The sequence below is a fragment of the Opisthocomus hoazin genome, chromosome 2 (assembly GCF_030867145.1).
Source record: "Opisthocomus hoazin isolate bOpiHoa1 chromosome 2, bOpiHoa1.hap1, whole genome shotgun sequence".
Taxonomy (NCBI): domain Eukaryota; kingdom Metazoa; phylum Chordata; class Aves; order Opisthocomiformes; family Opisthocomidae; genus Opisthocomus; species Opisthocomus hoazin.
The window spans coordinates 11724700-11739448 of record NC_134415.1 but is presented as its reverse complement, the minus strand read 5'-3'; the positions used below and the strand labels follow the sequence as shown (position 1 = coordinate 11739448).

General features: G+C 36.3%; 1 protein-coding gene across 5 annotated transcripts in view; it reads left to right on the top strand.

The window, feature by feature from the left end:
* The window catches only part of CEP170 (centrosomal protein 170), a 103271-nt gene that overhangs the window by 72687 nt on the left and 15835 nt on the right, over nt 1–14749 (top strand). For 4 of the 5 annotated variants that reach the window (XM_075412623.1, XM_075412625.1, XM_075412622.1 and 1 more), the window contains 2 exons: nt 4211–6037; nt 11430–11664. In XM_075412623.1, coding sequence (XP_075268738.1) covers nt 4211–6037; nt 11430–11664 — 2062 coding nt within the window. The remainder of the gene's footprint in view (nt 1–4210; nt 6038–11429; nt 11665–14749) is intronic. The other variant, XM_075412624.1, reaches the window with a different exon arrangement.

Sequence of the window (14749 nt, the reverse complement as noted above, 5' to 3'; positions counted from 1 at the left end):
AGTTTTGAGCATCCTTTTAGGGTTTTTTTCTTTTTTTTTTCCCCCCAAAAGTTACATTCACAAGTGTGAATTGTAATGAATTGTAATGTGTGTTGTCTACTTTTTTGTTACAGCTGCTAGCTTTCTTCAGATTTTCAAGAATCCAGTCTCTTACAATTTCAGAACAAGCTACACCTTTGACCTATAAGTTAGTCTCTCAGAAGACTGCATTTTCAACTGATAAAACCGAGTCTTTACTGCTTTCAAAGCAGAACCCTGTGATTCTCTCTCTGCTTAGACTGCAAGACTGTCCTAGAACTGTGCCCAGCAGTCAGGCTTTCTGCGGAAAAAAATTTGCCTATTACCAGAGTAAAAGCATAGGGACGGAGATTTCTCTAAAAGTGTTTATCTGTTCCACATGACATATTAAACAAAGGGGGGAGAGGGGAAGGCAAAAAACCCAATTAAGATATTGTCCATACTTTTCTACTCAAATTTGAGATTTCTTGGTAAGTTTGGATAACTCTGTTTCTGGCCCAGGTTAGATGAACTGAACCATTGTCTGAACAGCTCAGTCTTGAATCTCACAGGCAATAATGACTTTTTTTTTTTTTCTTTCAAATTCCCTCTATTTCTCCTGCAACACCTTAACTTAGTTGGAAGTAATACATGCATTTCCTAAGTGCATTTGTGATAGATGTATTTTACTGTCCTCAGACTTTAGATAACACTAATAAATTAATTCAGATACTTCTTATGTTCTTTATAGAGATCTTACCTGTACAATTTATTCTTTACTGGACAAAAAGCCAGTTAGCTTCTTCATAAGAGACTTAGCTTTTAATTTGGTATTCTAGCACAATGAAAGGAAGAGAAAGAACATGACTTTTAATTCTTAAGTTGAATAAATAACTTGACTACTTTAAAAAAAAAAAGAAGGTGAAACTGAAATATTATTGGGAATTTCTTCCAAAATTAAGCTGCTGTTGTGTATTGATTAGTAACTGAATTTCTACTTGGGTGTGTATTCAGCAGATGAAAGTATGTGTAAGCGTGTTTAATTAACTGGTTCATCAAATACAGTTATTTTTCTGCTAATTTACTTTTTGAAGTGAGTTCACGTGGTTTTAAAATTATAGAAGGTAAAGCCATTTATTAAAGCAAGCAATAAAATACATTCCAACTTCATAGGCTCATTTTACTTTTTGGGGAAGCTTACAAAGAAATTTCGCTTTTGTTGTTGTGTAATGCACACTTCTGCATCAATGCATGGAACAGTTCTTACCAGTAACTGCTGCTTCTGTAGTAGCTGTTCCACCCCTCATAGTAGTTGAACTTTGCATAGGATACTAGAAGTCAAAGGAGATGGAAAGGGGAAAAAATAAATTATCTGCTGTACCTTGTACATAGAATAATGGAAATCCAGAGGATCAGGTATGCATATAGGGCACTTAAAATCACAGCTCTTCAGACTGATCCTTTAGACAGTGAATCAGGGCAGTTGGTGGTCTTTTGGGTTTTGTATTGTTTTACACAGTCACTTTTCAGATGGGACACTAACAAGGATCTTCTTCAGAGAGATCAATGCTGCTTTTACCGTTATAAGAACTTCATGATTTAAGTGAAGCAACTACTGCGTAGCGCATACCCATACTGCAAGAATTCTAAAATGCTAAAGGAGAAATCCAGAAAACATTCAAGCATTGAAGATATAATGAAAATATAATTTTGATATGTATGTCCAAAGACGAATTCACAAAATCTGTCTTGTTGGCTTAGATGCCTGTGTTTTATTTAGAAATCTTAGTAGTTAATCTTCACATAACATGCATATGGCCAAAGACAATGCTGAACAGGTCCACACGTTTCTTCTACTAAAGACTGAAATTCACCAAGAAGCAAGTTACATGCATAAATAGATATAAAAGATTTAATCTGGTAGGTATGTCTGAGAGAAGTCAGTCTTCACGCATAGTAGTCATACAGATTTTCATTGAACCTCCAATTTTTAAAAAATTTGCAAGAAAAATAGTCCAGGAGTTAGAAAACCTTGCTTAGATTTCAAAGATACCTCCTGCATTTCAAATGAGCGTCCTAACATGGAGGATACAAAAAATAGCGCGAGTCATTTTTCATTCTTCATCAGAGGTGTGAAAAGAAAGATTGAAGAGCTCAGATAGAAAGTATCAGATAGGTACAATTGTATACATACGGTATGATTGTCGGTACTCAGTGAAGTGCTCGGAGAATTTTTGCAGAGGGGGAAGCCCTGTACTCCAGTTTTTATTCCTGGAACAACCAATGTTATTGTTGCGGCAAGCCTTGGTAGAAAGATCCCAATGGGGTATGCAGAGAAGTGGTTTATAGATCTTTCCTGGTGAAAAGTGAATTGTGTGTTAGTATGTCACATTATATTGCAACAACTGACAAATGAACTTGCAAAAGAATTATTTTCTATCCAAACATTCAACTTCAGAGCAATTCATAGAGCAATTCATATTATCTCCAAGTTCGGTTTGTAAACGGGAGGTACTCGGCATCAATTATTCCTTGCAATAGTTCGTGGGATATCCATATGTTTTCTGCCCTAAGGGCATTCTATATCCACTAAGAATTAAATGAAAGTGCTTCAGCAGTAGTGCCGCATTCTTTTGATGGTTTTTATACATTTTCTATGTATTTCTATACTATAATGTGTTGTTTAGGTTAAAAGCATTATTTTTGCTCTTTCAACCATAGTAAGTTCTTTCTTCATGAGTAAGGCTTTTAAATACTGCAAAGTGTCTCCCGGCCCTGCAGCCTTTCCCTTGAGGGGAGGTCTCACAGGGAGAGGCTGTAGCCCATTGGTGAGACAAGACCTTGAGCTGTAGAAACAGGCAAGTAGGGAGGAAGGAGGGGGTCCTACCCTATTCAGTAGCTTTGAAATCTGGTGCTGAATGTGTTTAGGAATGTAAGACGTGCTTTCTACTCCCTGTTGTAATGGTGTGCTGATACAACAGGGATTTGTTGTGTACCTGATTTAGTCTGCTGTGGGAGCACGAAAGCTTCAGGTTGTACGCTGCTGGCTAGAAGAGTTTGATTTCAGGGAGAACATATCTCAGGTAGCTCAAATTCTTGTAGCTATGAAAATTTTCCTTTTTATATGAGAGCTCTCCTAGCCCATATTATGCAACATGTGTACTGAAATTACAGTGAAGCAGGAAAAAATACCATAATCCCTCTGCAAGAATGACACAAATGTTTATGAAGTGTTCCCTTTCCCCGTATAGAGTCACAGGGTGTCAGCAAGGTAGTAATTAGTCCAAGATGTCACACAAATAGGCAATTGTTTAATTGCAACCGAAATTATCCATGTTTGGGAAGGAATTCTGCCTGTGTGTAGCAGAGCAGGAGGATAGGATGTTCTGTCTTTTCACTCGTACCTTGCTTCTGAAATGACTCCTCCGCTTTTCCTGCAAATGCTAGTTCTAGGAAGTATGCTTTTGGAAGATGGCGTTTTCTGTCCTGGTTATGTGTCTGTGACAAACCAGAAATGGTTCATTGCAGTAACTCCACTACAAGCTTTCAGACATTGCTTTGATGAACACATGCGCTGTATCAGCACTTTGGATTGTGTAGAATGAAGTGTTCTTTCTTTGCCTGGCGCTCTGGACATTTTACTTCTAGTAATTTTTTTTATATAGGTAATCTCCTTAATCAGGACATACCCATTCTAAAATTATGTTAGCATGGTTTTGTGTGCGTTTTATTACAAAATGTGTTGCAACAGTGAAATGAAATAATGTAGCTAGTTATGTACAGCTTAGTTATTGTAGTGTGGAGGTAGTTAATGTAATTCACAAGCAGAGTTTCCACTCTAAAGAGGAGTGATTGCAGTCTTCCTTGTAAAGAGGAAAAGATGCGTGATCAGAATAGAACAAGCAGTAATGGGCTAAATTGGAGAAAGTCCAGCTTAGGTTAAAGAATAAGAAAATTTATTTTAAGAGTCATCTACCCAAATAGCTTATAGGGATAGTCAAATCTCCATCAACTGAGATTTTTAAGAACTTGTAAAATGTTTTTAAATGTGTATTTGTGTAAGTATAATTGATTCTGCCATAGAACAGAGGGATACACTAATGACTTTTTTCAGTTCTGTTTTATTAGTCGTACATAGTCTGAAGAATTTAATGTTTCTATTTACCTTGCTATTGAATGACTTCTCAACTATTTTTTTCGTTTTCATTTTTAGATACAGACATCAGTGAGTCTGGTGTTTCTGTTAGAAGTACTGGTTCAGCTGCTTCTATGACCAGCCAAGGTGAGCGAAAGAGGAGAACACTTCCACAGCTTCCCAAAGAGGAGAAAGTGAATGAAAGCTCAAAAGCAAAAGCTACATCGCATCAGAGATCAGAAATAGGTGAAAAGCAAGACACTGAACTTCAGGAGAAAGAAACTCCAGCTCATGCCTCAGATGCTGACAGCAGAAGTATTGCTAAGGGAAGCAGAACAATGAATGGTCTTTCGCCCAAAGCTACTGGAGACAAAGTTTTTTCTTTCCCCAGCTCTTCCAGTAAAGAGAGAGTTGAAACTGTCAGAGAAACTTCCGTGGTAAAACAAGCTTTAGCAAAAATTCAGCAAGAAAGGAAGGAGCAAGGACACTGGACAGCCGCAAAACTATCCTCTGCAAAACCTGCTGGAAGCCAGGTTGAGAAAGGTAGGGTGGAGATTGCTATGACACCCAGAACTTTGGAAAAGCAAGACAAAGCTCCTGGACATGTTACAGATAAAGTAGAAATGAAGTTGGCACAGAGTGAGGGAAAAAGAAGGAAAAATGAGGAAGCAATCAAAGGACAAAGTTCTAACGTATCTGGAGGAGACAAAAAGGAATCTTCAAAACCATTAGTGAGGCAAGGTAGCTTTACTATAGATAAGCCTAGCACAAATATACCTATAGAACTTATTCCTCACATTAATAAGCAAAGTGGATCTGCTACCCCTTTAGCATCTGCGAACAGGATACGTGACAGAAGTGATTCAATGGACACCGATTCCAGTCTAGATACAACACTCATTTTAAAGGACACAGAAGCTGTAATGGCTTTCCTTGAAGCTAAATTGCGTGAAGAAAATAAAACTGATGAAGGTCCTGAGACTCCAAGCTATAACAGAGATAATTCGATATCACCAGAATCAGATGTAGATACAGCCAGCACAATCAGTCTCGTTACTGGTGACACTGAAAGAAAATCCACGCAGAAGCGAAAGAGCTTTACAATCTTATATAAAGATAGGTGTTCCTCTGGTTCCCCTTCAAAGGATGTTTTAAAATCTTCTGCAACAAGTGCCAGAGAAAAGATGGAAAAGAAAACTAAAAGTAGATCTTCAGATGGTGGATCTAGAGCTGATGCTCGCAAAACTGTGCAATCCAGTGGAAGAATGAGACAACCATCAGTAGATTTGACAGATGATGACCAAACATCTAGTGTACCTCATTCTGCCATTTCTGATATCTTATCATCTGACCAGGAAACATACTCTGGGAAATCACATGGTAGAGTTCCTTTTGCCTCAGCAGATGAACTTTTACATTCCAAAATGGAAGGAAAGTCAGCGAAATCAAAAACATCTCCTGTTGCACTTGGGCAATCCAGTAAATCTACCACTCTTCCAAGACCTCGTCCTACAAGGACTTCTCTCTTGCGCAGAGCACGGCTTGGTGAAGCCTCAGATAGCGAGCTTGCTGATGCCGATAAGGCTTCAGTGGCTTCTGAAGTGTCCACTACAAGTTCTACGTCAAAACCTCCGTCAGGGAGGAGAACTATTTCCAGAATAGATTTACTTGCTCAGCCTCGCAGAACTCGACTTGGCTCTTTATCAGCACGTAGTGATTCTGAAGCAACGATAACTAGAAGCACTGCTTCATCTCGTACCCCAGAAGCTGTTATCAGAAGTGGGGCAAGGTTAACATCAGCAGGAGATAGTAGTAAAGTTTCTGCTAGAACTCGAGCCAATAGCATTTCTCGACTTTCAGATTCAAAATCCAAATCTTTGGCTTCAGCTCATAATTCTCCCTCAGGTATGTGAGATTATTTGAACTAGTCTTATACAATATGACATGTTTTTCATATGTGGATTTTTTTTTTTAAGGAACAGGTGTTAACAAACATTTGTTGAGTTTTAGTTAATGCAGTCTTCCTCTTTGGAGTAAGAGGCTTCCTTGGCAGGGCGTGTGGATGTTTCTTGCTTAAAATCGTAAAGACAAGAAATTGTAATCCTTTAACTGTTTGGATATTTTTCTTTTAACTTGAAACCAATAACAAGGAATTGCACTGAGGCATTCAGACGTGGCAGCACTGATTTGCATTAATACAAAAACAGAGCAGAGATCTCTGCTCGAGTCATAGTAGTAGAAGTTGAGAAGGTCAGCAGCACTTTTTACTGCAGAGAAGATATTTATTTGTAAGGTGGGCTTGTAAATATACTGAACAGCAGGTGTTCCCTGAGGTGCACCCTGAGCATCTGTAGGATAATTTATAATATTTAATATTTAATATATTAATATATAATTTATAATATTTAATATAATATTTTAATATATTTATAATTTAAGATTCACTTCCAGAACTACAAAAGTGAGATTTATTTGATAAGAGTAATAACAATGAAGTAACAAGTGGAAAAATTAAACACAAACACTACCTAACTAAATATCGTAATTTAAATAAAATGTTTGCCTTGCCTTGGAGTAGTTTCTGCTTTCTGTTCCAAATCATGATGATTTACAGTTTCATCATGATTTCCAAACCATGTTGATCTTCTTCTGTGTGTCATTTGCTTTACTATAATATTGTCTTTTGTGTGGAAGGAAAAATCCATACAACTGATGAATTCTAACCTACTATTCAGTTAGAAGTTCACATAACACTTTAAGTGGAAGCAGTGTGAAAGGCTGCTAGTTTTTTTCCAAAAGCAATATTAAGTCAACAAACATTAAAATGTAATTCTAAATAAGTCAACTTTCATGTGGAATGAATGTCTAAAATTGATGTCGTCTTGCTTTTTGAATTGTCATACTACCAGCTTGACCTTATTTGAAGCAAATCTACAGTAGAAGAAAAAATAAATATAATAGCTTCCAGTGTTCTGTGTTGCTACTGAGATTATCTGTTCTCCTTTACTGCTTCACATTCAGAGTTGATATAAACATCTGTGATACTTAAATTTCCCACAGTCCTGCTGCCCTTTTGGTTGCTTGTATATCATAAATGTGCCTGCTCAGGGTTCTTAGCAGTGTATATTCCACAGACAGGTGTCTTTTGGCTGTGTCATTTATTAGCTGAATAGAAATTTCTGTAGAGCTACAAATGAGATATTCACTGAGCTGTAATGTTGAATCTGTTTTATATTATGATAGATGTCTACAAAGATACAAAAATACGGTGAAGCTTCAGAGAAAAATTCAGTCTTTCCTTGTAAGATAACATTGGAAAAGTAACATGTTTCATTTTTAATCAAAGTTTTAAATTTGGTGTGTGCAGCCTGAAAGGTGGCAACATTAGGTCAGGGAAGAGTGTCAGTTCAAACTGCTTCTATAAGTTTTCTTTAATAATTAACACTAGTTCACATCGTGATATTGCTGCTTTTTGAAATAGTAAACCCCCGATGTTACTTGTCACTTTGCTGCTGCTTGTGTTTTCCACAAGAGTTTGAGTTTTGTGTCCACGTGAACTATGGCATGCTTCCTAACACTTTTCCCAGGTTGCTGCACTGAAGTGGTTTGCTGCTTCTGTTCAGGGGAGTGGGCCTTATCTTTCTCTTCCCAGTCTACTAGTCTACCATGGTCATCTTTGTTTAATGTTCATTTCATTTACCTGCATCACACAAAGTTTACTACAGCTTATTTAGAATACTCTGTTTTCAAGAGAGAAAAGATGCCGTCTTCTCATGAGCTACCCCAACATAATAAGCTAAAAATAATAAAAAGACCATTGCTAGAAAAATCTATGGTAGAAAGAGCTTCTGTCATAAAAAAACTTTATCAGCTTATATATCAAAATCAGGGAGAAGTCTGTATCAATGTAAAGGCAGTAATCTGAAAGCAATTAATAAATCAGTCAGGTACTTTCAGAACAAACTCATGGCTTAATCAATCAAGTCTTGTTACTATGTAATTAAAGAATATTGTTGTTTAGGATTTGGAGTTCGGTATTTTGGTCTGTATCAGTAAGTTTATTGTCTACAAGAGAGAAAATTATTTCCACATTTCACAAGTCTTTCTGAATGTGCAGACAATACATGTCTGTAAAAAGGGAGCAAAAAAAGCTGTAGTCACTGGAGTTTTTGTTATCTTCATGCAGATGAGTTGCAACGTAATAGCATTAAAATTGTCAGAGCTGTCAGCAAGTCTGTAATTTCAAGAATCTTTTTTAAGCCTTGTTACAGTTAAATATTGCTTACTTCTAAATGAAAGGGCAAGCAGATAAATGGAACATCTTCAATGAGAATTACCAACATTAAAGTAATTACCAGGCTGTTTCTGTGGTAGGAGGCTTGATAACTGACAACACTGTGAAGACATGTGAAGTAGAGTTAGTAATTTTATGGCACAGGCAATGGAAGGTTTAATCAAGGCACTGAATCATCAGATGGTAGGGTGTGATCAATAAAAACAGAGAAGACCAAAGACCTTTTTTCACAATTGCAGAGGAAAATTGAATATGATGTTGTTACAGAAAGAGCTGTGTGTTGGGAAAATCAACAACAGCATCAGACAGTGCAAAAGTGCCAAGCTGCAACTGTAAAATTAAGCACTGAGTCAGAACAAAGAGACCTTGAACAAGTAATTGTGTTAGGCAGCTCTGCTGGCTTGCTGACCTAGCTGTAATTGCAAATAACTAGCAGATAGGTTGATCAAAGCTGTTAAGGTAGCTCTTATTAATTGTACTTTATTGCACTACCGTGCGTTATTGCACTACTGAGCTACTGAGCACCGAATTTCATGGTCTTTGAAATGGATGAAACTTGACAAGGCAATGCATCAGTTAGACCAGAGTATTTTATAAGGGATATGCTTCATAAAGCCCATCCTGAGATCTTATAAGTGACATTATGGTGGCTCAGTCATTAAACTTGCCAGCTTAAGGTGTTGTCAACACATTGTAGTTCTCACAGTGGAGTCACCAATTTAGATTTCCTTGCTGATTATTTTAGCCAGCATTTTGGAGGATTTTCTGGTTATTGGTGCTGATACAGTCTTAGTTGTCTGAGATAATTAATTGCATGATAGCTTTCAGAAATCTACATGGACTACAATGACATTTCAGAGGTTTATAATTTATAAATAGTATTAAAAGCATATATGTGCAAATGTATAGGTAGCTTAATGGAAAACATGCTTGGATATTGCTTATCATAGAATCATACAACTTTGATATTTTTACTGTTAAGTCTACAAGAACTTTTTCCCATATTAATGAGAAACCCTCTTATAATATAAATTAACAACATTTCTAAGACCTTAAAATGTAATTGTCTTTAAAAGTGTAGAGAGGTTTTATGGTACTATGTAGACAATTTTTATTGATATCATTTCAGTTAGTATCTCTGACATGTTTTTAAGCTTTTGCAAAATTTGTTATTTTTGATGGAATGTATAACTGAAGAATCTATTGCTAAAAAGTGTGGGTGGAAAAGAGGACCTAAGACTAATCTCATCGATATATTTTACTTAAGCAAATGGTTCTAAACTGAATGTTTTAATACAAATTAACATGATAAAACACTATTTTGTATACAGAGAAATTCAAGCTTCTCCCAGACCAGATCCTGATGTTGAAACTTACAGTGGTAGAGTACTAGAAATCAAATCTGTTTCTGATATTTCACTTCTCATTCAATTTTTAGTTTTTAAATATGTGACTACATGTGCTCATTGTACAGTGCTGAGTTGCTGGACTAGCAGCGCTAGCATTGGAGAGATTTTAAGACAAATTTTATATTTATTTTGATGTGTATAATTTGAACCGGGATGAAGACTTTAAACAGTAATTGATGATAAAATTGGGCCCAACTCATAAAACTCTTTCTACTTTGCACACATTGCTTGCATGCTGTTGGTGAGGAAATGTGCTTTTTCTGCTTATGTTCTACTTCCCTAAGATCAAAACAAGTTTGAAACCTCTAAAAAGAGAATAGTGAGTGACTGGAGAGACATTTTTATTTTCTTCAATGAAGTTAGATTGTTAAAAAAAAATAGTAGAACTGGACATGATTTGAAGTCCACATTTAAACCTGAAAAAAATTACACAAGCGTATTTTTGGTTTTAGTGAGTAAAAATGTATTATTTGTATGAGGGAAGGGATGTAAGCTTATACACCAATGCCATATTCTACATACTGTAATCGTTGAGACCATTACACAAATCTTTACTCCACTAAAAATTGCTTTTATTATTTATTACTTTAATTCATATTTGTGTATACTTCATTTGTAATGTTTTTTTGAATGCTTCAGGAGAAATCATTCTTCTTGCATTTTTTTTATACTAAAACCAATAGATTACTTGAACCTATTATTTTTAAATTACCAAGAGGTGATCATACACTTTTAAAAATTTCTACAGTAATTAGAAGAGTCTCATGAATGTCAGTGAGTTTGGGGGACTAAATTCCCTGAAAGAATTTAGCAGGTCATCGTGATGAGCATTCCTTTACACTTAGTGATGTCTCTTCCTGCTGGGAATGTTTGAGGACAGCAGATCTGAAATGCATGTTCTAGACTTCAGGAATTCATAGCGGGACAAGAGCCTCCTACTTAGTTTCAGTTCTCATACTTCAGGCTGTCTTTAGCAACATGGCTGTGTATGCTTTATGTGCTACATGTGACAATATATGCTTTTTGCTCTGAGGCTGCTGTTTTTGTAGATGGGCTGCTGACTTTTAGAACACAGTATTAACTTTAAAATATTTTTTTCTGTACTAAATACATAATGCATCATCTAGGATTTTTATGCTTTCCTTAGATAAGTGTGCATTCCAGGGTTGGTGCCAACTCCATCCTTCCTTTACATCTCCTCATTTTTTTGTGTGTATCACGTAAAACTTGAATGAAAATTGGGAAAAAATCTGCAGAAAAAGTGCAATTTGACTATATAATTAAATGTTAATGAATTGGGCCCTTGTTTTGTAATACAGTTTGCTTGAGCTTATACACAGTTACAGGCTTTTATGTCTTATTTCACTGATCATTATACAAAGAGCATCTGGTTTATGTTTTTATTAATCAATATTTATTATTTGACACAAATTTTGTAGCTTTCTTTTTAAGATGCAATAAATAAACCTTTTGTAAGGTATTTGGGGATTGGTAATGAATAGTTGTCTGCTTTTGTCATGTTACTGAAATAATATTTTTTTTTTCTTGTTAAAGATGCAATAATAATTCTTTTTTAATAATCAAACTAATTTAGTAAGTGCAAGATGGAGGCGCTTTCCTACAGATTATGCTTCCACCTCAGAAGATGAATTCGGATCAAACCGTAATTCCCCTAAACATACCCGTCTACGTACCTCTCCAGCCCTGAAAACCACGCGACTGCAGAGCACCGGGACAGCAGCTCAAAGTAGCAATGCATTCAAGCACAGAATAAAGGAGCAGGAAGACTACATTCGTGACTGGACTGCTCACCGGGAAGAAATAGAAAGGTTGGTTTTAAAGGAGCGCCTCTAAAGTAACAAAGATTTTTCCCCAACCAGTTATACGGGTACATATATAGGAGAAAGAGATGGAAATGGATTTTCTGTATCGCGTACTGTTTTCATGCACTAACTGCATGGGTAATTTAAAATTCTTCTTATGAGAGACTGGCAGACAGAACACTCGTGCTATCAGCACATCTCTTTCTAATGGAAAATGATAATAATTTCTGGCTTGTGATAGTCGGATCCCAGAATTTGAACTTCTGGTTGCATTAGTGGGACTTGCAGAGGTACTTTGTGTAGAACTCTTAGATGATAATTGTGTATTGCCTGAGGCTGAAGTATATCTGATTTTGTACTACCTTTACATTCCTATTGAGGTAAAATTTCAGATCAATGTGCGTGACAGAGAAAAAGTGTGGCAATGAGAGAGACCATATTCTCATTTTAATTTTCAGTTTATCTAGATATTACTTCATGATAGATATTTTCTGATTTAAATCATATGTATTCATCAAAAAGTAATTTCTTTTGTTGTGGGTCCCTGAGATACAGTATAGCAGTTCCTCCATTACTGCTAATAGCACTCTGCTTCAAGTGAAGCAAGCAAAAGGTAGTCAGTCTGCGTTTTGGTAACCAGTTATTCCCATATCATCCAATACCCAGGCAGTGAAAACTTCAAGCAGTTTACACTAAACATATAAAATTACGTAAGTATGTAGATGTTATTTAAAACTTAGATGCCAGTGTTTAGGTTCTGAGCCTTTTCACAGAACTTAATTTGGAAGCCTAAACAAGAAGAGTGTTTTCCTTTTAAAATTAGTCTGAACACTGGTGTCTCACAGATGTGAAGCGTTGTGTTTTGCTTAGTGTGATTAATTATTTTTTTGTTTTCTCTTCTTGATAGTATTTTTCAACATTGGTTTTTCGAGTGTGGTCTGTGCAAAGGGAAATACTTAAGGGAGTCTGATAGCATTGCGATAAATCATGAAATGAACACCTTCAAAGGCATCTTCCTAAAACATCTCTTTCTTTCCAAGAATCTAAAGAGGTGGATATAGGGAGGAATGTGTGTATACGGGGAAAAAAATTGAGGATAGCTGTAGTGTGTTACTTCCTCCTTGTGAAAACTGCTGCTGAACCTCTATCTCAGTGAAAATTCTTGGTACATTTTGCTTATCTGGGAGAGATTGACACTGGAGGTAATTGACAATTCAGTCTAAACTTACTTGATGGTTAGGTTTGCAAGTTTTTTTCTTCCCTTGGGCTTCTTCCTATTTTCTTCATTTAGATACTGGTTTTAGATTTGTTTTGAAAGCTATGTACTTACCTTGCCTTTTTCACATTCTTTGTTTCCAGTGGAAGTGGTGAGAGGCTTAAATCGGTATTGCCAAATTGGCAATTGTGTATAGAAATATAGAAATTTTACACAAACTGCATTAAATGAGCATATTTAAGCTGAAGAAAGCTAGCGCTCAGCAGCTGAGAAATGCCAGACTACTGCTGTCTGTTGTCACTGGTTCCAGCACCAGTTTCCTTGGTTAGCCTCTGCTGAGCCCCGCTCTCCTAGGTCACTAGTTGATCCTTTCTGTGCCTCTGTATCTCTGTGTACTGATTTGCAGTGTTGCTCCCCTGGCTTTACGTTTAAATTCTGTCCTTTGTAAGATAATTTTTGCTCTGCTCCCTCTGCTTTGCTGACCATAGTCTCCCCTTCATCATTGTCTACCCTGGTTGTTTTTTCCTTCCCAGCCCTCAGTCCAACCTCTGTGATCATAGTCCCTTCAACTCTGTTTAGAGTTTTTGAAAAAGGAAAAGATAGTTATATGATCTCATTAAAATTGGTTTATATCATTTTTTTTGTTGAGTAACCAACTAGATTAGGCAGGTGTAAAGCTAAGTATTTCATAAAATAAATGTGCAGGTGAAGGTCTAGAGACTGTATAAGGAACATCTCTCTGCATCCGTTTTACCATCATATTGTATTTTATCTGGTCCTCCAAGATTGACCCAGTTTGCACTTTTCACAGATTTGTACAATCTACAGATGTTAATAAATTTGAAAATTTGAAAGGTGTTTTAAAAAACTTAATGGAATAACTAAGTTTGATCCAAAACCACTTTGGCCCAGAGGGAATATACACCCTCAGAATAACAGGAGCTTCACATATATTTTATTTAAGGGTTTTAAAGTATCATTACAAAATAAACTGACTCATTGTAGGAAGTGTGACATAGTAGGCTAAGCATAAAAATTTTTTTGGTAACCCAGCAGTTCAGAATTATTACAGATATCTTGGAAGTATTCCTGTTTTATTGTGTGTTTTCTAATGCTATGGGTATTCTTTCACTACGGGTAAATAAGAACTAGAGTTCCAGACTGTTGAGAAAGATGCTCATGCTGTCCCCATCCCAAGGCCCATGTTCCCACCTTTTCTCTTGCATTGGCAACTATGTCTGTCCCTTAAGTCACTGTCTAGCTGCAGAGGTCTGCTCACCAAGTGAATCTAATAGTAACATTCCCTGGAATGGGTTAGGGGGGTAAGGAATTTGAGATTTAATTTAGTTTTGGCTCCCTGAATTGATTGCTAGGTCTGATGCAGGAAGCAGCAGAAATCTACAACGCAGCCTGCAGTTGCAACCAAGTAAATAGTGTGTACCTAAAGCCGAAGTCTCTTGTCCTTGATCATACAAAACATACTCTGTATACTTAAGCAATACTTTCTGTTTCTGTAAGTTACTGTAGAATGACTTGAAAACTTCATTTATGGCCCAACTCTCAACTGGTTTCTTATTTTATTTTTTCATGATGCTTTTTTTTTAGTGCTCTATTTATATTGTTTCTATACAGAAACATTATTGAGTACTGACTATAGCTTACTATCACGTTGAAACTAATTCCAGATTTTGTTCACTTGACTAGTGTTTGACTATGATGATTATCTAACAAGTTGCTTGCCATCCATGTTAGAGTTGTTTATTATGATAATTTCTGGATTCACTTGAATTCATTTTCATGTAGGTATCTGACATTTTATGTCATTTTGATTGCTTTGTAAGAACTCAATTGAAGTGGCTGTGGCATGTTGAAGCA